The following is a 20,636-nucleotide window of genomic DNA, read 5'->3' on the forward strand; positions in this document are numbered from 1 at the left end:
TATATATGAAATGGAGAGGGAGAGAAGGGAAAAGAAGAAAAAGAAAGAGAAATGGAGAGAGAGAAATATACACTATCTGAAACACAGATGGGAGCATAAAGCAAGTCCTGGGCCTTTTACTATTAAACCTCACACTTGTCTCAAATAATGAAGCTCCCATTTCTTTAGTAATTTAAATGGCTCAAAATAGATTTAAAGACTGACTTATTTTTAGTTGACAGGTCCCAGTAGCAAAATACCAAGTCTCCAAATCATCAGGAGCACCAATCAGATAAATTATTAGTTTTCAAAAGAATATTGACTATAAGAAGGGAGTTGATCTTTATTTTGACAAAAAAGAAAATAATTCACATTAAAAGGACTTAAAGCTATTTTCAATCATTCTGAGAATTCAATAAAATTCTTTCTTAAGTGTGAACACTTACATATTTGTGTAATTTTCTTTCCTCTTTTAATGGATTCTAGAATCCTTTGTAGAAAGATGTTTATCTTTAGTCATAGGGACAAGTGTGGGGGATATAGTTATGTGCCTTATGCTTCACTATTTTTATGCTGTTCTTAATAATTTAATGAGATATCACTAACTTTTAAAATAAAATCTTCCAGTTAAATATGTAGCTATGAAATATATAGCATTTTAAGTCATGATATGTGCTTCACCTTTGTTTCTGTGTTCATCATAAGAAACTAGATCATTTAAAGAACTTTGACTACTCAGACTTTTTTAACTACTGACAGTTGATTATCTAGCTTCTTTGTGTATATTTTCTATTCCAATTTCTCTTTCAACTTTCTGCTGACATATTTGTTACTCATTTCACTATTCATTATGATATCTGCTTGCAAGATTGTCAAAGGAAAGAAAAGGAGGGTTTCAAATCAATCATTTTGGGGGCTATTTATTAATCACTCTCATCTTAAAAGTTTAGTGAATGAGCAACTCTATACCATAGTATTAAAGTTTGGGAAATTATGGTCCAATTAAATTCAAATAGACAAATAAAAAAGGGTCTATGGTGGCATTTGGAGGAAAAAAACAACAATCAAAAAACCCCAACAAAGAATAACCCCACCCACCCATATTTTAGGTTGGTGGCTTACTTTTTTAAATCAATAAAAAGCTAAGCCTAATGTTTAACTAAGGAGAGAAAATCTGCCTTTAAAAAAAAAAAAAAAAAAAAAAAAAAAAGTAATGTAGCACTTAAGTGTTTCCCCCTTTCCAGTTCTAACTCAGGACTCTTCAGAAGGTTATTCCAAGTTCAAGGTATCAGATCAGAGTTGATAAAATCATAGCTTGTAAGCCTCTACCATTGGATTTGCTTTTATACCTTACGTGGTATGGCAGTTGGTGTGCAAGACTTGGATTCAGGAAGATCTTGACTTTAAATTCTATAACACTTATCACATAACTGTGTAACATAACTGTGTAACTTAACTTCTCTCTGTTTCTGTTTTCTCAGCTATAAAATGGGATGATAATGGCGGCTACCTCACAATACTGTTGTGAGGCTCAAATAAGATAATATATGTAAAATACATTCTAAATCTTAAAAGTACTATATAAATAAGAGTTATTATTGCAACGATCATATTGCCCAGACAGCTAGAGGACACATTTATTCAAGACCAAAGCCATTTAATCAAACAGCAAAACAAAAACAAAAAAGAAAAGGAGAAATCACATGAAACACATGTATTACCCCAGTGTTCCTTCACCATTGACGTGAGATGGTATATATGCAAATAACATATGTGAACAAAGAATATGCATGGAACAGAAGATACACATAGGGACATATGTGGTCAGAGTTCATGGTTATCACTGGAAAGTCATTTCACTGATACTGGGGAAGTGATGGACCTTGACAATGTCATCATGCTGTTTACTACTGGTGCCTTAGTCACCAAAGCCTCTCCTAGACAAAGGTGCACTGCCATTCTTTTGTTTGAAGCCTAAGGCTATAGATTCTTTCACTGTCCTGTTACCAGCAAAGGTTAGCAAAAAACCCTTGAGCACCTCTCTTTGGCTGCCAATTCAAAGTCCTTCAGTTCCAAGCCAAGTCTCTTTTCAGTATTAAACAGTTCTTTTTAAGTTTCTGAATATGAGTTTTCATCTAGGACTCTAGGGATCATAGAGCTTGAAGGACCACAGAGGTCCACTGATCCATCCCCCTATATTATAAATATCCTAAAAGACAAAAAAGATTAAATAAATTGTGCCAAAATAGGGAGATAAAGTAGTCCTACTATTTTCAAGATTTGAACTCAATTTTCTTTATTTCTTTCTCCTGTATTCTTTTCCCTTATTAGGCTGCCATCTCCCTTACTGAGTTGCAAAAACTAAGGACAAGAACAAACAAGTTAGACAAAACTATGTCACAAAATCCTCTCTTTGTGTTACCCACCAAAGCTATGGCAGCTAGATGGCTTGGTATAGAACAAGACTCATCTTCACAAATTCAAATCTCACCTCTACCACCTACTAGCTGTGTTTGCCTCAATTTCCTCATCTGTAAAATGAACTGGAGAAGAACATAGCAAACTACCCCAGGATCTTTGCCCAGAAAACTCCCAAAAAGGGGTTATAAAGAGCTGCAAACAATTGAATAAGGACTACAAGTAGCCACCATGCTGACTTTTGGATATAGCAAAAAGTCTTATTGTTCTCAAATATATAAAAAGTCACATATATAAAAGTAGTAGGTTATTTTATTGGGGATTTAGAATCTATATTGCTGATATGTTCGATTTAAAACTTTAGAATCTGTTCAATATAAAAGATCCAGAAATCTTTCACTTATTCAGAATATTTTAAACACTTTTGTTTCTTATCAGCTCTTCATTATCTTTGTTAATAGTGGGAAACATTTCATCATTCACTTCAATTCTTCTACTTCTCTTCTAAATCCTCTATAAGCTTGCTTAGTTCTAAACTCCATCTTTCAATTCAAACTATTTTTTTCTGAGTTACTAGTGAATTCTCAATTACCAAATCTAATAATTTCTTAATTCTCATCCTTTAATTATCTGCAACATTTGATAGTGATCACTCTCTTGATCCCCAAATAAATTACATTTAATTTTGATTTCCTTGAGATTTAATGGCTTTTCTCATCCTTGTTTTCCTTGGTGTCTTCCTGCTCCTCATGAAATGCATCAGTAGTACTTTAAGAATCCAGATATAGTAGCTTGGTTTAATTGTAAAAATCTTTGTTTATTGTAAAAATCTTTGCAAAGATAGAAGATCAAGTATTTGCTGTGTCTAAAGTGGTTTCTAGGATCTTGAAACTTCTCACTGAGAACTAACCATCTGTATCAATGTTGGTTCTTTTGTCCATATCTCATTTTTTATAGTAATAACCTGGTTAAATAGATTATTAGAATTGTCTCAAGTTCATGTGACCTCTTCTAGTTTTTATATATACCATAGTAAATCATTTACTTTATTTTTTAACAAGATGAACCCTTTTCAATAAATTTATGCCTCTTCACTCAGGGTTTCCTATCAGTTGGGAATTCTTGTCCTAGATCAGAAGTGTCTGACTCCCCAGATATTTGGCCTACAAAACTCCTAAATGTTTTGGAGTCAGATTAAAATATAATTGGTAAATATTTAACAAAACAAAAAAAAAAACATATGTTATTCATGTTGATTTTCTTAAATCAATATGCTACCCAACAAGAATTCATTTCTATTTGTATTTAATATTATTGTTCTAGACTAATTATTCGTGGGGAAAAAATAAGAGGAAAAGCTGAAGATATTGGTATCTGGAGATTTGGTAATTACAAGAAGCATAACTATATTTACTACCTACAATATACCACTTCAAAATCTAAAGTACTTTAATTCAAAGAGCAGATAAACAAAAAAATTTACATTGGCAACACTGATTTATGCTCTCTCTGGAATCACACTTGTATTTCCCTCAAAAAGCCCAGGTGCCAACTCAAAGTCTCTTATGCAAGTTCATATGGAACTCAGCATTCTCTACACCATTAAGAGTTACATCTTCCTCTGAAGATGGAGCAAAACAAATCATCCCAGTGTTGAGAGGAAAACAATAGGAAAGTTAACAATTTACAATAGGAAAATTTCTTTCTATATGTCCTTTATCCTCCCATGCTGTGTCTTCTAGACCTCTCACTCACAAGATAAAATGTTTGTCTTCTTCTGGAGATTGTCCACTTTTCTGAAATATAGTGACCAGAAATTAATATAGTACTTTTGACTCAGAGCTTTAAGATTACCATTATGCCTTGAAAATTTTTATTACATGTTTTCTAGCTACCTATCCCATACTTGTGAAGCTGAATTTTGAACCTAAAGAATGGAATAGAAATAAAAATTTAGTAGAGTTTTTTCACCATTATCCTCAGTTTTCATTTACCATATATGGCAGTAATAGTTTCCCCTTCTTTCATTTTTGTTCTGATTTAGCTTTTTGCATTACTATTATGCCACTCAGTTATTTGCCATTGCTTCCCAGTTCTGTCACCTAAAAATCTGAGTTGGGTGTTGAGTATCCCTTTAGGCAACTTCCCTTTATCATATTGATCAGAATAATTTCTACTGAAGCCTTTAAAATTGTGTAATTAAGAAATTAATATTGCAACTTGAATTAACTCACCCAGCTAAACATTAGGCCATTGAATTCTAACATTTTCTCTGAACTCTTTGAAATGTGTTCCCTTCCAATCCATAGTTCATATCAAACTATGCCCACCATTCCCATCTTCTAACAAGAATTTTATAATCAAATGATAAGACTTCTATCATTTCTACTTCAATACTCAAGTTCTTCTTGGGAGTCAGAATCAGACATTTATCTCTTTATCTACTTTAAAAAGATGAAATGATCACTGAGGCAAGTGATAAGATTTTATAGATGCTCTACTTCTGGCAGAAAGAAATCTTAGCAGGTTTGTTTAGCTGAAGTAACCCGATCACAACAATTTTATGTTTTGATATAAAGATTATGATCTCTTTTCCAAACTCCTCATATAATTCCTCCTATTCAGGTGAAATGTGGTATGTCCCCATGAAAATATTGCTTCTGTTTTTGCTTTTGATTTTTAATCACATATTCTTTATCCTGTATTTCACCCTCCAAGGTTCCTCTGTGTCTTAAGCTTTTTGAGATCAGGCATTATTATATTTCTATCTTCACACCCCTAGGTCTTAACAGTTATTGGCACATAGTAGTCCAACAAATAAATATTTGTTGATTCCTCTTCTAAAACTGCAGGGCTTTCCTAATGTTCTTTTTAAAAATTTATTTTTCTTTTTAAATATAGTATACTTTGTAGTGCTGGAGAAACTGATACAAGATAGAGATTGGTTTTTAATAATTTAATTGTGGAGAGTTTTAGACTAGCAGAGGCTAGCTGGCTACATGGGATTCTTGTTGCAAAGCATTCAGCATCGAGGAACTAATGCAGGAGACTTTTATAGGGCTCCAAATATGGAGGAAACAAAGGCGAAGAGGCAAGGATAGTGGACAAGCCATAGTTCTAGGAAGGGATCATAACTTAGTCCTGACAGGAAATACAGGGGGAATTATCCCAACAAGCATTTGAGATAAGCCATCTGAAGTTTTATGACTCAATGGTTTGTAAGGCCTCTTTTCTGACTTGATTCTCTCAGTCCTAATGGCAAGGCAGGGGAAGAGGGGGTGTGGCCATAAAAATTTTATTCAGGGCATAGCAACTTTTCCACTGACACCAACCTCATCTCAGTGACTCTGAGATAAAATTTGCTTCTTTACATATTATTTTATTTGTGTACAATTTTCCATGATCCTATCTAAAGTTTTATTGACAAAAATACTGGGAATGGTTTGCCATTTCCTTAGCTCATTTTGCAGATGAGCAACTGAGGAAAATAGGGTTAAGTGACTTTCCTAGGGTCATCCAGCCATTAAATGTCCTTAGGTCAGCTTTAAACTCAGGTCTTCCTTAAGCTGTTTAGATTTATGAACACAGAATTCTTCTCTTTTATTCTACTTTGCCCAAGATCTCTTTATACTTTCCTTCGCTTCCCTATTGGCTTTGTTCTTTAGATGCTTGTGAGATCTCCCATTCAGCTGAATTCATCCAACATTTACTGATCATCCTCTGCTTCTCATTCAAATAGATCTATAAAAAATACACTAAGAGGCCAATAACAGACATTAAATTGTTTTAAACAAAAAAAAAGTATAGATTATGGATTTTTTCTCAACACTTAATACTTTGAACATGTAGTAGGTTATTTTGAGTGTCAGCTACATTCTAAAAATTAATTAAATTATATTTCAGACTACTTAATATAAGAAACTTAAATACTTGACCTCATAATTAAGCCCACACCAATTTTTGATGCATTCAAATTCAACTCATTAACAATAGCTCCCTCAGCTATTGTTAATGTTAAACTATACCCTAGTTATAAGAAAAAACAAAACCCCTTGATTGATTCAATATATAACCAGACATATTTGCCTCCAAAGGGTCTTTCCTGATTCTCCCCAATTACACTTTTTAATTCCTAGATTCTTTTGCTGTATTATATTATACTTATTTGTAAATATAATCCCTGCCCCACTTTTCAGGCACACACATACACACACAGTGTACAAGCTTCTTGAGGGCAGTGTGTTTCTTCAATCTATGGATCCCCAGTTCTAATCACAGTGAGTTCTAAATCACAGTGCCTTCCTTGCTCACATAATAGGTGGATAATAAATATCTGTTGTTAAAGTATTTTTTAAAATTCATTCAAAGTTTGCAAAAGACAGAATTTTGTTTTTCAATAAAGGATTTCTTAAAATAAAATCATCTAAAGGAGGTTTTATTTCTAAAAAGTCTTAAAAGCTACTGTTGTTTAAAAAAAAAAAAGTATTATCATATCAATAGTCTCTAATGAATCCAGGTGCCTAAATTCTAAAGATTCACTGCTATAATTTTTTTTAATCAAACTCATCAGTAGATAGATCTTGAATAATTTACCTTTATTCCTAAAATTTAACAGATTAGAAAGACTTGATTACAAAATACAACCTTGTCAAAGTCAACTCTTTTTCGGCAATTGCAGAATGAACTTAATACCACTGATGAGGTCCTAGGAGAAAGACAGTACTGATAAGAATCTAATGCTCCGAGGGGCAAACTGAGGATCAGCTCAGCCTTACAGTCCCATCACTGTGTTGGAAAACTTCGCCTGACTGGGTCCAATCAGAAAACCAAGTTATCATACCAAACACTCAATATTAAATTTCCCCTATAAATCTGCCCATGGCCTCCTCCATCTTTCCTGAATCCCTTTTAAGGATCTTGACACTCATGAACAAAATAATACCACTGATATTTTTGAAAAAGGAAATGTGCAATGATAATTTTTTAGTAAGCATTTAAAAATGAACATTAAGAACCTGCCTCTGGGTATCTTTCTCCTCAGCCCCTCCCCATGTCTCATACTGTCTTTCTCCTAGTTATAGCTAACTTTTAAGGTGCTAAATCTCTTTTAGGGTTAACCCGATAATGAATGGTGTAATCAGCTTCCCTTATTAATCCCTTTTGGGGTTAGTCTGCTAAATTCCTCTCAAGATTTAGCCTGCCAATTAATAGCATACCCCATAGACCCATTCCTTTTTTCCTGGTTAATTGTGGATTTTACTGCTAACTTGCTAACTACATACTCTCTCATCTATTTTGTATTTATTTGTTGTCCATTTTACCTCTTCATTTTGTCCATAACCACTTCTCAAAAAGGTAACTTTTGGCAAAAAGTATGCTATTTTGAATTCTTCACATATACTTTGTGCCTTGCACCTCTTATTCCAACTAGAAATCACTATCCTAACCTCATCATTACCTATTAGGCACAGTGACAAGAAAATAATCTTAAGAATGTTCATTTTTAAGTGTTTATCAAAGAATTGTCATTGCACGTTCCCTTTTTTCAAAAATATTAATGGAATTATTTTGTTCGAGTATCAAAATCACTTAAATTTGCATTCTGCATTATAGTTTGCTAAATTCTTTCATTTAAAGTATTTATTTCCTCTGTGCTAAATAGAGCAAGAATTTCTATCCCCATTATACAGATGAGGAAAATGAGTCTCAGACACTTGCCAAGGTTACATGGCTAAGGATTCAAGACTATATGAAAGTGTCTCTCTAGGTTTCAGAACTTCATTGTTTATTGTGTTGTTTCAGTCCTGTCCAAATCTTTCTGATCCCATTTTGGAGTTTTCTTGACAAAGACCTAGATTAAACGACTTGCCTAGGGTCACACAATTAGTAGGGCCTGAGGCCAGATTTGAATTTAGGGAAAGCCCCATATGCTATCTTGTGCCCCAGGTTTCAGAATTGCTATTATCTAATATATTTCTATCAATATTTAAAAATTTAAAAAGAGAGGCTCTGATAATTCTAATTTATAATGATCTGTTTCATTAATTACCACATGACTAAACCAACTCTTTAGCATAAAGAAATATCCTAGGACATTTGAACCCACAGTTGGAAAATAAAGACCTTTGTATTCAATAAAATCTTACTAAACCTTGATTCCCATTGGATAGTTTTATTTAATAATTTCCTTTTAAATAAAATGTTATTGTCTTGCTTTTATGTAATGTTTATTTCCCAATACATTCTTCTCCCATCTAATAAAGAATAAAAATAGAATAAGAAAAAAAAGTTGATCAAAACTAACCAATATGTGTGGAAAAGGTGAAGAACTTACAGATCAAGCACATATTGATCAGAGACTGTTAGCTAAATTAACTGAAGCCTTAAAGGCCTCAGTTTTGGCTTCTCTGGTATCATGTGATAAGGCCTAGACTACATTCCATTGTCCAAAGACAGATAGGTGGGGAGAAAGCTATATATCACCTTATCTATTGCATTCCACTGACTAAATAAGGGAATAGAGACTTATATAACCAATCACTACATATAGAGGGTGGGATTTGGGGGGTTCTTTGTCTGAAATATATAAAAACTGTGAGCACTCTCAAGGCAGTGGCCCTCCTACTGTGAGCATCTTTGCTGTCCTTTCGGGGCTCACAGGCCAAGATGGTCCACTTTTTGAGATTCTAATAAACCTTCTGTACTTCACTTGGAGCGGCTCCTGAGTAGTCAATTTGGGTAGGTGTCTTCTTCCAGAACAAATACATCAAATATGTTTAATAGTAAATGGACTATCTTCCAATGCTTCAGGTTTCAGACATTGGCCATCATGATCATATTTCATTCACATTCTTTTTTTTTTTTCATTTTCATTGCTGTGTAATCCCTTCATTTTGTATCAATTCTTATAAGTGTACACAGTACATTTAAATAGGGTATGACTATAGGGAAATCTATTTAACAGTGAACACTTCCTGAATTTCCTGAACATTTGGTTCTTTTTAATAATTGTATTTATTAAGAAAACTAAAACATTTCATTTTTTAAAATTTAGAAATTAAATTTTATTTTTAAAATGCAGACCTAAAAAACACCAAATTTTAAGACATCCAGAACAATTTGAATACACGCTAAGATTTATATCTTCCATTGTTATTTATATAGCTTAGACAGTGAAGCTTAATTGTTAGGATTCTTATAAAGTGCTGGAATGAATAAAGGCAATAATTATCTAATTTAGCATGGTTCAGTATGATTGATCTGACCCTACAAGGAGATGTTATGGGCCAGAACTTGAAACAAGGTACTGAGTGGAATTGAGGAGACAATGGTTAAATCTAGTTTAACATTGATTTAATCCTACACCAAATAACGGTTTCCTAGTGACATAATGATTGGTGTATACTCAGTGTGAGACACATAAACGAGAAGCTCTCAGAACTTCGGGGAACTTCAGGGGACTTCCAGGAGATTCACAACCAGGACTGACTTCCGAGAGATTCACAAGCCCACCCACAAGCCCACTCTCTGGGAGGAGATTCAGAGTCAAGATTCATTCCCACTTCTACCTTTGTGCTGGATGGAGACATTCAGGCAAGAGCTCTCAGGAACCAAGGAGAGAGGAAGGCCTCCAGAAAACTAGGTGAACCCCAAGTGAAGGAGACAAGATTGAAAGGAGAAAATAAAGAATTTGGACTTTAACTCCTGGCTGCATTTGAGGTGATTATTGAAACTGAACTAAAGCCAAAGCTGCCTCCATAAACTCCCCAAGAAACCTGATTAACAGAACATTGCACTTAATGATTTCTAAATAATACATAGAACAGTTTTGAGGGATAATCTTGGGTTCCTAACTCAGCCCCTTACTTGCTGTAATTAATTTGTGATTTTTTATTCAAGATCAAATTAATAATTTGTGATAAAAACTAAATAGAATCCCTCCTCCATTAAATCTTCATTAAGAAATATCGATTAAAATTTTGTATATTTTTAATGTAAAAATTTAATTAAAAAGGGAAAGAATCCTACTCAAAATTCATTTAGAAAGCACTCTAGCTCTCTGCTATTAACTCAAAGTAGTTGAGTGTTTCCTAAATAGCTAAAGTTGATTTAAAAATATAGTTAATGCCTTGACAAAGACAATGTTTAGAAGGGAAGAAACATGCATACTATAAAAGTCTACAATTTAGAAATCTTTGGATCTAAAAGCAAGCAGTTAATTACAAACAAACTAGTGCTTATAGCCTTCACAGTGACTACACAATTAGCACTTAATATTGTGACTAGGGAATGAACTATCTACCATCTATTGAAAAGACCATCTGCTTTTTGCTCCCTTGTTCTTGCCAGGAAAGAGGCGATATATTTTTTAAATGGCACTACCCTTTTAATTGCTAGGTTGTTTGAAGTTGTGTTTTGCTCTGAGGATTTAATAAGCCATTGTTTCAGTGGAATAAAATTATGTAGCTAAGGTTATATAATGGCTATTTGGGGCTATTTTCACCTACAGATCTTATTTTCTTTCACATTGAAAACTGTCATTTAACCCAACTACAGAGACATCTACAAGAAAAGCGTTTATTCTTAAGGTAACATAACCAACTGTCAGAAGTATTACTAATCGTTCTTATATTTGAAGCTAGATAACTCAGAAACATTATGTGCTATCTTTTGCTGAAAGAAAGATCCCGATTACTGGGGATAAAAAGACAGATGCAGACAGAAATTCCAGTCCACTGGTTAACAGTGTCCTAGGAGAGGACAGAGTGGTTACAAAGGATGAGTGAATAAAAGGGATGTTTCCCACCACCAAATTCAGCTTCAACCAAAGGAATTACGGAAAGGAAGCTTCCTCGACTACATTCGATTTATAGACTAGAAGACCGCATTGGGGATTCATCTGATCCCTTCTTTATGAGGCCCAAAGAGTGGGAGATTTTCCCTGGAGCACACAAGGCGCTATCCGGCTCAGTACCAGGCTTGTTACTTTTTTTGCACCCTAACTGCAATGAACATCCTGATGTTGGTAATCTCCCCTCATTTCCAACCCAGATTAGTAGTTGTAATTAAGCACCTTTGTAAAGCAAAGCCTAGCATAAGAGAGCCAGTGTAAATTTGTAATTTGAGGAGCTTCTCTTTACTTCCCATTTAATAAAAAGGAAAGCCAAGCGAAAAGCTGTTTAAGAGAAACATCATAATTTCCAATCCACTTGCTAATCCCCCACAAACTGCATCTCCCCCACGGTTCTTTCTCCTTTCGGGTTCCCCCTTTTAACTTCCCATTCCTTGGCGCACTTTTCAGATCCGCGCTGTAGAGCTCGGGAGCCCCACCCTACCCTCCTCCGAACAAGACCAATTACGTGCTAAGGACCAGCCTAGTCAGCAGCTCTTAATCACACCTAAACCTGACCAAGTTTCTAAGTGCTCGATAGCATAGTAGAATGTTTGATTATCCTATCAACTTCCTTCTCTCCCTCTCTTTTTGAATCTTATATAGCTTTGGACGAGGCTAATTTAAAGAAAGCTATATTCGATGACACTGCACTTCTCACACCGCAATTTTGATGTTAGGTTGCATGTCTAGCTCTCCTTAAAGATCATGAGTGAACCGTTTTCTTGACTCCCCCACCTCCTGGTTTGGAGCATGACTGACTAGACGGCTTCTTTTCTTTTTCACCCCAGCTTTCCCTACTTCATTCCTCCCACCCCACCCCACCCCACCCCGCCCCTCCACCAAGGAGGGAAACAAACAAGACAGCGAGCGCGGCTCCAAGCGAAGCCCGAGACTGGAGGAAGAGGAGCACGGGCCCGCCTCCGCGTGGCCGCAGACTGCGCTACTGCGCAGACTCAGTAGCAGCGGGATTCTGAACCTGAGCAGCAGGCTACCTCGTCTCTTCCCAGTCAGAGTACCCGTACAAGTAACTGTATAGCACTCAGCCTACTCTACGCAATGGTACTACTGGGGCGGGGGAGGGGGAGAGGAGGAGCAGAAGGGCGGAGAGAGGAGGAGAGAAAGAAGGGAGGGCCTGGAGAGGAGGGAAGGGATAGTGCACGCACATGCGCCGCTCGCCGGTTAGGAAATGAGAGGGGTTGGGGAGGGAGAGAGTTGTTGTTTGAGGCTGTCAACTAAGCCGTTTCCGGGTCACGTGTACCCGTTTCCGGCGCCGAACGGTGTAGTGGCGCAACCTTACTGTCTCGTAGCTGGAGGTGGGGGGAGCTGAGGGGAGATCCGGGAGCCGGTTTCCCCGTTCAGCTCACCCCGCCTCCTCCCTCCAGCCTCCGCCCCGGATCCCCCGGCTCCTCCCTCGGCCGGCCCTCGGGGCGGGGCCTTCCCCGCCCCGCTCCCCCCTTCTCTCTCCCCACGCCCCGCCTGCTTGGCTCCCAGACTCTGAGGGGGCTTTTCACTTGGCGGCTGCTGCGAGCTCTGGAGCTACGGGCGGCCACGGAGCTTCCCTCCCGTTGGCGGCCACAGTAAGTGTGTGTGTGTGTATGTGTGTGTGTGTGTGTGTGTGTGTGTGTGTATGTATGTGTGTTGAGGGGGAAATTACTCGCGGGAGGGGCTGTCACGTGGAGAGGGAGGTGTCGCGCCCCCCCCCCCGCCCTTCTCCTTCCCACTCACCCCAGTAATATTCGCTCCACTCGCGCGCGCGCGTGGGTCTGGAGCAGAGACTTCCCCGGAGTATTTTCTCTCCTGTCCCCGTGGACCGCGCCCCTAAGGTGACCCGCGGGAGAGTGGGACACGCACCCCCAACTCGCCCCAGCCTTCATCCCAGAGGAGACTTGGGGAGCGGAGGCTTGACTTAATTCTGTTCCGTTTGTTGGAGGGAGGGTTGTGTTTTGGGATTGTCTGGGGCACTCCTGGCTGGGGAGTAAGCGGAGTCGCTTCCCCTAACTCCGGGGGTCGCCTCCCATCGCCCCTACCCTTGCAATGTGGGAATTCCCCTAAGTCCGCTCTCTCCCTCCCAGCGGGCCGGCCGGTGACGGCTTGTCTCCGGCCGAAATGGACTTTTCCTGCCCAGGGATGGAGCGTCTGGGGGACCAGGGAAGGGAGAGGGAGAGTGGGAGCTCTGCTCTGGGTAGGGGTCCGTGCGAAGCGGACGAAGCACAGCTGCCGGGGCCATTGTCTCCTCCATTCCCCTTTCCTCCTCCCTTCCTGGATATCCTAAGCATCGTTTTTTTGACTATAGGAGGAATAGGAAAACAGCTGTGACTTCAGGAGCATTTTTGTCATCTTCAGTCTTCCAGGCAATACTGCCCCCCTCCTTAAAAAATCCCCATTTCCTTTTTGCTATATTCATTTATTTAAGATCATAAGCAATGGGTTTTGTATTTCATAACGACTTGACTTATAACATTTTCTGAACAGGTATAATCCCAGGTTTGCAGGTCACTTGTTTTATAGGAAGATAAGTGATTTATTTAATGTGTTAAGTAGGAGTTCAGACGCTGGTCTCCCCTCCCTCCAACTGATAGTCTACACTTTCTCGTCTCAGTTTTGCAAGATCTAAAAAAATGACATCCATTCTCTTCCAAGTTCTGCAGCTGCTTTGAGATTTGAATGGACGAGTTGGTCCTTTAGTTTCCGTTTGCAAAAATTACAGTTTTCGTTTGTGATGTGCTTTGAGAACCACGGAAAGGTGTACAATATTTGTATTATTATTAGCACAATGCTTGATCCACAGTAAGCATTAATATATTGCAGTGCCCTCCCTCCTCGTTGGTGAGGACCTTTAAGTTCCTTGAAAAAGTATTTATATTATTCGACTAATGCTTGACTCATAGTAAGCCTTTAATAAATATGTTGCAGTACTCACTCAGAGGTGCTTTGAGATCGGTGGGAAAATGATTAGCTCATACCTGACTCGTAGTTGACAGTTTGACTATTTGTTTATTTTATTGAATGAGATAGAATTTGTCTTTAATTAATCGAATAAGATTAGCCCAGTCAAAAATGTATGATATCTTTAATTATTTATAATTTTGAAAATCATTTTTGCAAAATGGAGAAAATTTGAAAAAATTTGTTTTAAAAATTCAACATGTTGTGAATATTAGGAAAAAATCCAGAATTATAATTGTGTATGAAATGTTAACATTATTAAAAAAGCTGGTGGGATATATTGAAAACATTTTATATTATATATATTATTTCATGTATTCATTATTTCCTTAGTTGTGGTTTAAAATGTCATTTAATTAAAATAAGCTTTTTCTTAAAATATTAAATTTTTAGATGGTCGAAATTTTATTTGCAGATCTTAACTAAGCAAACAAATAATCAAAAACTTTTAAGAGATAGAATCTGTATAATTTTGACTTTTATAATATAACCATGCCCCAACTTGGCACAGTATATGTTGTTTTGAATTTTTATAAAATGAATGCAGAAATTTGATTTGAAAATATTTTTATTTCTGTTACAAGATACCAATTGAAATGTTAATTTGTCTTGAAAAGTTCCTTCGAGTTGGGACAAATCAGGTATGAGAAGAGAGAACCAGCATGTTTTATGACTACATCAAGTATTACTAAAACATGTTATTTTTTGCCTTTTTTAAAGTATATCAATGGTGACAATTTCCTGCTCTATATAATTTTTAAATTTTCAACTACATTTCTGAGCTTGTGTTGCAGTACTCTGTGTGTATGAGAAAGTGTGACAGAAGGCTTTGTGAATGATTTATTTTTTAATTTAGTGTGGATATTATGGTAATCATCTATCAATTTGCTTTCTCTCTGCTGTATTATAATGAAGCTTGTTGAAAACTACATTGAAAAATGGAACTTTATTTCATTGTGTAGAACCAAAGACCTGAAAGTAAGATTTTTTTTTTTTTTTTTTTTAACAGATGCAGTTTATGTTGCTTTTTAGTCGCCAGGGAAAGCTCAGACTTCAAAAATGGTATGTCCCACTATCGGACAAAGAAAAGAAAAAAATCACAAGAGAACTTGTTCAAACAGTTTTAGCCCGTAAACCCAAAATGTGCAGCTTTTTGGAGTGGCGAGATCTGAAGATTGTCTACAAAAGGTATAATTTTCATTTATCAGAAAGTTGCAGTCAGAGACCAAATTTTAGTTCATAATGGTAGTCAAATATGAATGAAAATTAACTGACTTTGAAAGTTGACTTATTTGGACAAGTATATACTGAGGAAGACCTTTGTTTTAATTAGAAATGCTTAAATAAAGTAGATTTTTAAGAATTAAATCTTAGATGAAGTAAATTATAATCTCCCTCCTTTGACTTAAACAGATTTGAAATAACAGAAATCAGGAAATATTTTTAATAGTTGATTATTTTAAAATAGTTTTAATGATGTATATATTTTCATTTATAAATTTATTAACTTTTAGAAAAAGTAAATAATTGTAACTCACACTTAAATAGCATTTTAAGAGTTGCAAAACACTTTTCCTCAACAACCCTCTAAGGTGAGTAGTACAACTATTATCTATATTTTATTGAGTTGATCTCTTTTGAAAAGACCTATCTTTCTCATGATTACATATAATTATTAAATGTCTGAAATGGGATTTGAACCTGGATCTCCTGAAACTATTAAACTATTAAATACTGTGTAGTCTGAACAATTTAGAAAATGTCATCTGGTTAGTAAAATTCAAATAATGGAACTTATTTGTGGCTCTAAGAAACCCATAGTCACAAAGTTCTTCTAGACAGATAACTAAAATACTGAGCATCAAATGTGAACTGTTGTTTGTGTTTATTTAAAGCCTTTCAAAATTTGACTCTTAACTTTTCCAAACTTATTATATATATTCTCCCTTCATATACCTTAAGGTAGGTTCATTCAAACTGGGTTTTTAATTTTTGCTCACAATAATATTCTATGTGCTTCCATATCTGTCATTTTTTCCCATTCCCCAAATACCTGAAGTTTACACTCTTCTCATTTGTGCCTTTTGGAATTGTGTCTTTCCTAATCTGCCTAGTTGCTCATGTCTCCCTCTTTTCCCCTAATGGGGAAAAAAAAATCTTTTATGTATTTTGTCAACACATAGGTTGCTCCCATAAAATGTAAGCTCATTGAGGGCAGGAACTTTTTTGGCTTTATATTTACAATGCTTGGCATAAAAGCAAGCTGATCAGTTGAGACTGATTTCTGTCACATATCTTATATCCAAATCCTTTTAGTCATATTGATGTTTAAAATTCTTGTTTATTTAAAATAAATAAAACCCATTTGTTTATTAACAAAGTTAATTCATTTTTTAAAGTATCAAAAATGTGGTGAGAAATGAAGTGGTTTCATCATAGAAAGATGCTTGATGTCTATGAAATAATAGATGAAAAATTTTCTATATAAACTGGGAAATAGATAATAGAATAATAATATTTACTCCTGTGGCTAGTATTGTAGACTCATTTAATTATATTGGAATGAAAGTAATATTTCTCAAATTGTGGAATAAAGTATTTTTTAATCTATAGACTTTGTTTGATTTGGAACATTGACTTTTCTTTACCCTGTTTCTTTTCCTTTAATAATTTCATTCTTATATAGCACAAATAATTTAGAAAAAACATTTTGTAATATGGAAAAAAGAACTGCTGAAATAAAATTATGAAATCAGAAAGGGAAAAAAGGTTCTTCTCTATTTTTTTAAGCATTTAAGACTTCATAAAGAGGTTTCCAAACTAGTGATAGATAAATTTAGAGGAACAGAAAACCTTATTCATATTATTTTGTAAATGTTGGAATGGAGTTAGCTATTCTGTCATTTTGTAGGTAGTATTATTTTTTATATTTCTTATTAAAGAATAGAATTTGAAAATGGAAGTTCATTTTCTAGTCCATCATTCTGCCTCCCAACTCAGTGTACAGATAAGGAAACTGAGCCTCCTACAAGCTATTTCTTTTTCGTCTCTATATACCCAGGACTAGCATACTATATAGTTCCTTAATAAATGTTTGTAGAATTGCATTGTAGAGATTGCTCAAGGCTACCCAACTATCATATGTGGAGTTTTAAAGATCTCAGGTTTCTTTAATATCACTCTAATGTCCTTTCCAGATAGTTTGGACTTAATAATTAGAACATTATTGTGGCTTAGAAAGAGAGCATGCAAAGAATTGAATGTGTAGCCTGGGGTGTGAATTCATTCAATCTTTCAAATTCACCAGATAGTGTATTGTTTCTGTGAGAAGCTTATGAAACTAGATAGACTGATATATTCCATGAATCTAAAAAGGCAGAACATGGGTAGATTGAAAGACTAAATAATCGAGGGGAGGGACAGAAGAACTAAACTCAGTTTCAGATTTATTACTGAACTAGCTAGCAGTTCAAACTTCTTTATCTGTATATTTTAGTTTCATATTAACTGGCCAAAAATTTCATTGAGTCATTTTTCTCTCCATTCCTCACCCTCTCTTCCCTATTATCTATTTCTGTTAATGGTACAGAAATTCAAACATTCTTGAATTGGAATGCAATTGAAACAACTCTTCTCTACTAAATATCCATCCTTTTTTTCTCTGGCACAATTCTAATTTAGGCATTTTTTATCATTCACCTGCACCACTGTAACATTCCTCTGTCTTCCTATCCTATCTCCATCCTTTATCCAGTGATTGTTTTACTCTAGCTCATCTGAAATAAAACTTTAAAAAAAATTTTAATTTAATAATTCTCTCTTGGGAACGTGTAACCTACCAAATATTCAGGGATCAGAGTTATTCTCATCAAGTAATCTCTTTTGGCTATTTCTAAGTCTTATTTCTTTTACTCTATATCAGTATTCTTCAGCCTGAAATCTCATATTCAGGTGTTTTTAAGAAAATTTAGTTTGTATTGTAGCATTATGGAAATATCACTGGATTGAAGTTAGGTCAAATTTAAATTCAAGTTATATGTCTGTAGATTATTTTATCTTGAGAATTGGCTAAGTTTGTTGTTTTGATTTTCTTCAATAACAAAGATTAATGAAATACCGGTGAGTATTGAGAACAGTTTAAGCTGCACTCACTAACAGTCAGCTGATATTTAGCTGACTATGGAGAAGTCATGTGTTTTGAATATAAGAATAGGCACTTTCAAATGTACTTAGTACCAGTAATTAGTGCTTAATCTACAGTGCTAAAAATATTCAACAATACTTTTTTTCCCTTACTTTTGTATTACTGATTTTATTTCAGGTTTAAATTAACAAATATATGAACTAAACGAATGGAATGAATTCATTTTTTTTTTTAAGACATCAAGGACCAATAAGTTATTCTTTTTTCAGTTTATCTTCAGTTTCTTTCCCATAAATCATTGTGTCCATTTTTGTGTTTTTCTTTCATTATATTTTCTTTATGTCATTTTGAATTTATTTGTCATTGTATCCCCCATATTAGTAAATGCTTGTTGATCAATGTTTTAATTTTTTGCTATGTTGAACAAACATCTGTTTCCTCTCCTGTATCCTGAAATTGTGTGGATTCTCATGACCCTAATACCTATATATTCACAAGTACATTGTAGAATGTCGTCAGTTCCATGACTTTTTAGTAATTTGGAAAAGTCAGCATCTATGTAATATTATGACATTGCTATGTTGGTAATCTGTAATATTTCCATAGTACTTTCTCACAACCACTCTGAAAGAGGTGATACAGTTGTTATTCCCATCACACAGATGACAAAACTGATCCTTTAGGAAATATAACTCAAGCACAGATATCTAGTAGGGGCTTTTGGCTATTTAGGCACAAGGCTTTTTTCACACTTCCTAAAATATTATATAGAAGTTCAGTAATCATTACTCACATTTACAAAAACATTCACATCACAAATTGTTTTCTGTAGAGACCTGGAACTTTGGAGAAGTATATTTGAAACAAGGTGTTTAACTCTGGAATTGATGAGTTGATTGTTCTCTAGTTCACATATAGTACTTAGCATGGTGATATAATGGTTCTCTAAGTTCACACATAATCAATATGCTGAATGTTATAATTAAGGTATATAAGGGCCAGCCAGAACTGGAAGATAGACATTCTATTTTTGACCAACCTCATGGTGGCTCTTATGCCTCTTTGCACTAAGATCAAGACTGGGCCAGAATAAAGAATCTAGGCTATTCTTGACCATTCTCATGGTATCTAGCCTGCTAAAACCTTCAAGGCCTGTCTGAAGGACCTCCAAAAAACTAGCCCAGACATTACAGTTTTCCTCATAACTGTACATTTCTTTCCATCTGGACAAGGAAGTAAAGTTAGAGAGGTTGTGATTTTTTTCATGGTAACATGGTAAGCCTTTGGAGTCTAGGTTGAAAAAGTCTGGAAACACCCGAGAAATCCAGGTTTTCCAATTATATATCAAGTGTATGCTTCAATACACCACTGTGTTTCTTGGCTAAAGAATTATATAAATTTAACCAAGAAAATTTGTCTCCTAGTAGTACTTAGATTGAAATGAAAAGCTTGTTTTTTTAGACAAATTTGCCTCCTAAATTGGGTCATTGTGACAAATATTTCTATCAATAGCATTTTTTGTAAAACTACTCTTTTGTGTTTGAAATCTTACTATTAATTTTACCTCTTTACTCTTCACTTCCCACATTCAGTCAATTAGCAGATCTTACCACGATTCTGCCTTTGCAATATATGTCTTTTTAATGGAAATAGCATTAAAGAAGTTACTCATTTGCTTTGTTGTTGCCCTTTAAGGATCCTAGAAACTGTGAGCTCTGGGAGAACAGAGTCTGTCTTGTTTTAATGTTTGTATTTCTGGTGCTTAGCAAGGTACTTTGCACATAGTAAGTAATAAATGCTTTTTCATTCAATAATGCTGCCCACTAACTAAGTTTGGATCTTCATCTTTGCTAGCCTGAAGCGATAACTTCCTAGCTGGTATTTTTCCTCTCTGTTCTGGTGGCATTGTAAGGAGTGGGGGGGGGAGAGGGAGAGGGAGAAAGAGAGAATCATCAATATGCATAAATCTAATAATGTCACTCTTTCCCAAACCATTTCAGTGGCTCCTTATTGTCTACCTAATAAAATTCAGTCTCTTTCCTGAAATTCATAGCTTGTTGCTACCTTTCTTTCTAGTCTTCTGATTATTGTCCAGCTAGCCAACCAAAAATAAGACTACTTGATTTTCTTCATACATACATTCTTATATCTCCCCTCTGCTTCACTGTCTTATGCCTAAAGTATTCTTTCCTCTAGCTCTATTTGTTGAATACTATCCTTTAAATCTATCTCAAATGGTGAATTTATGAGACCTTC

At 35.4% G+C, this 20,636-nt stretch overlaps 1 protein-coding gene across 10 annotated transcripts in view; it reads left to right on the forward strand.

Moving 5' to 3' along the window:
* The first annotated feature begins 12,202 nt into the window (after positions 1–12,202).
* Positions 12,203–20,636, forward strand: part of AP1S2 (adaptor related protein complex 1 subunit sigma 2) — a 29,957-nt gene continuing 21,523 nt past the window's right edge. For 3 of the 10 annotated variants that reach the window (XR_012487931.1, XR_012487932.1, XM_074299918.1), the window contains exons 1-2: positions 12,203–12,349; positions 15,246–15,424. Coding sequence is in view for 7 of the 10 variants with exons in the window: in XM_074299918.1 (XP_074156019.1) it covers positions 12,347–12,349; positions 15,246–15,424 (182 nt within the window). In the remaining 3 variants the exon portion in view is untranslated. Of the gene's footprint in view, positions 12,350–12,564; positions 12,912–13,000; positions 13,114–15,219; positions 15,425–20,636 lie in introns of those variants that run through there. The other 7 variants (XR_012487933.1, XM_074299915.1, XM_074299914.1 and 4 more) reach the window with 6 other exon arrangements.

The sequence above is a fragment of the Sminthopsis crassicaudata genome, chromosome 3 (assembly GCF_048593235.1).
Source record: "Sminthopsis crassicaudata isolate SCR6 chromosome 3, ASM4859323v1, whole genome shotgun sequence".
Lineage (NCBI taxonomy): Eukaryota > Metazoa > Chordata > Mammalia > Dasyuromorphia > Dasyuridae > Sminthopsis > Sminthopsis crassicaudata.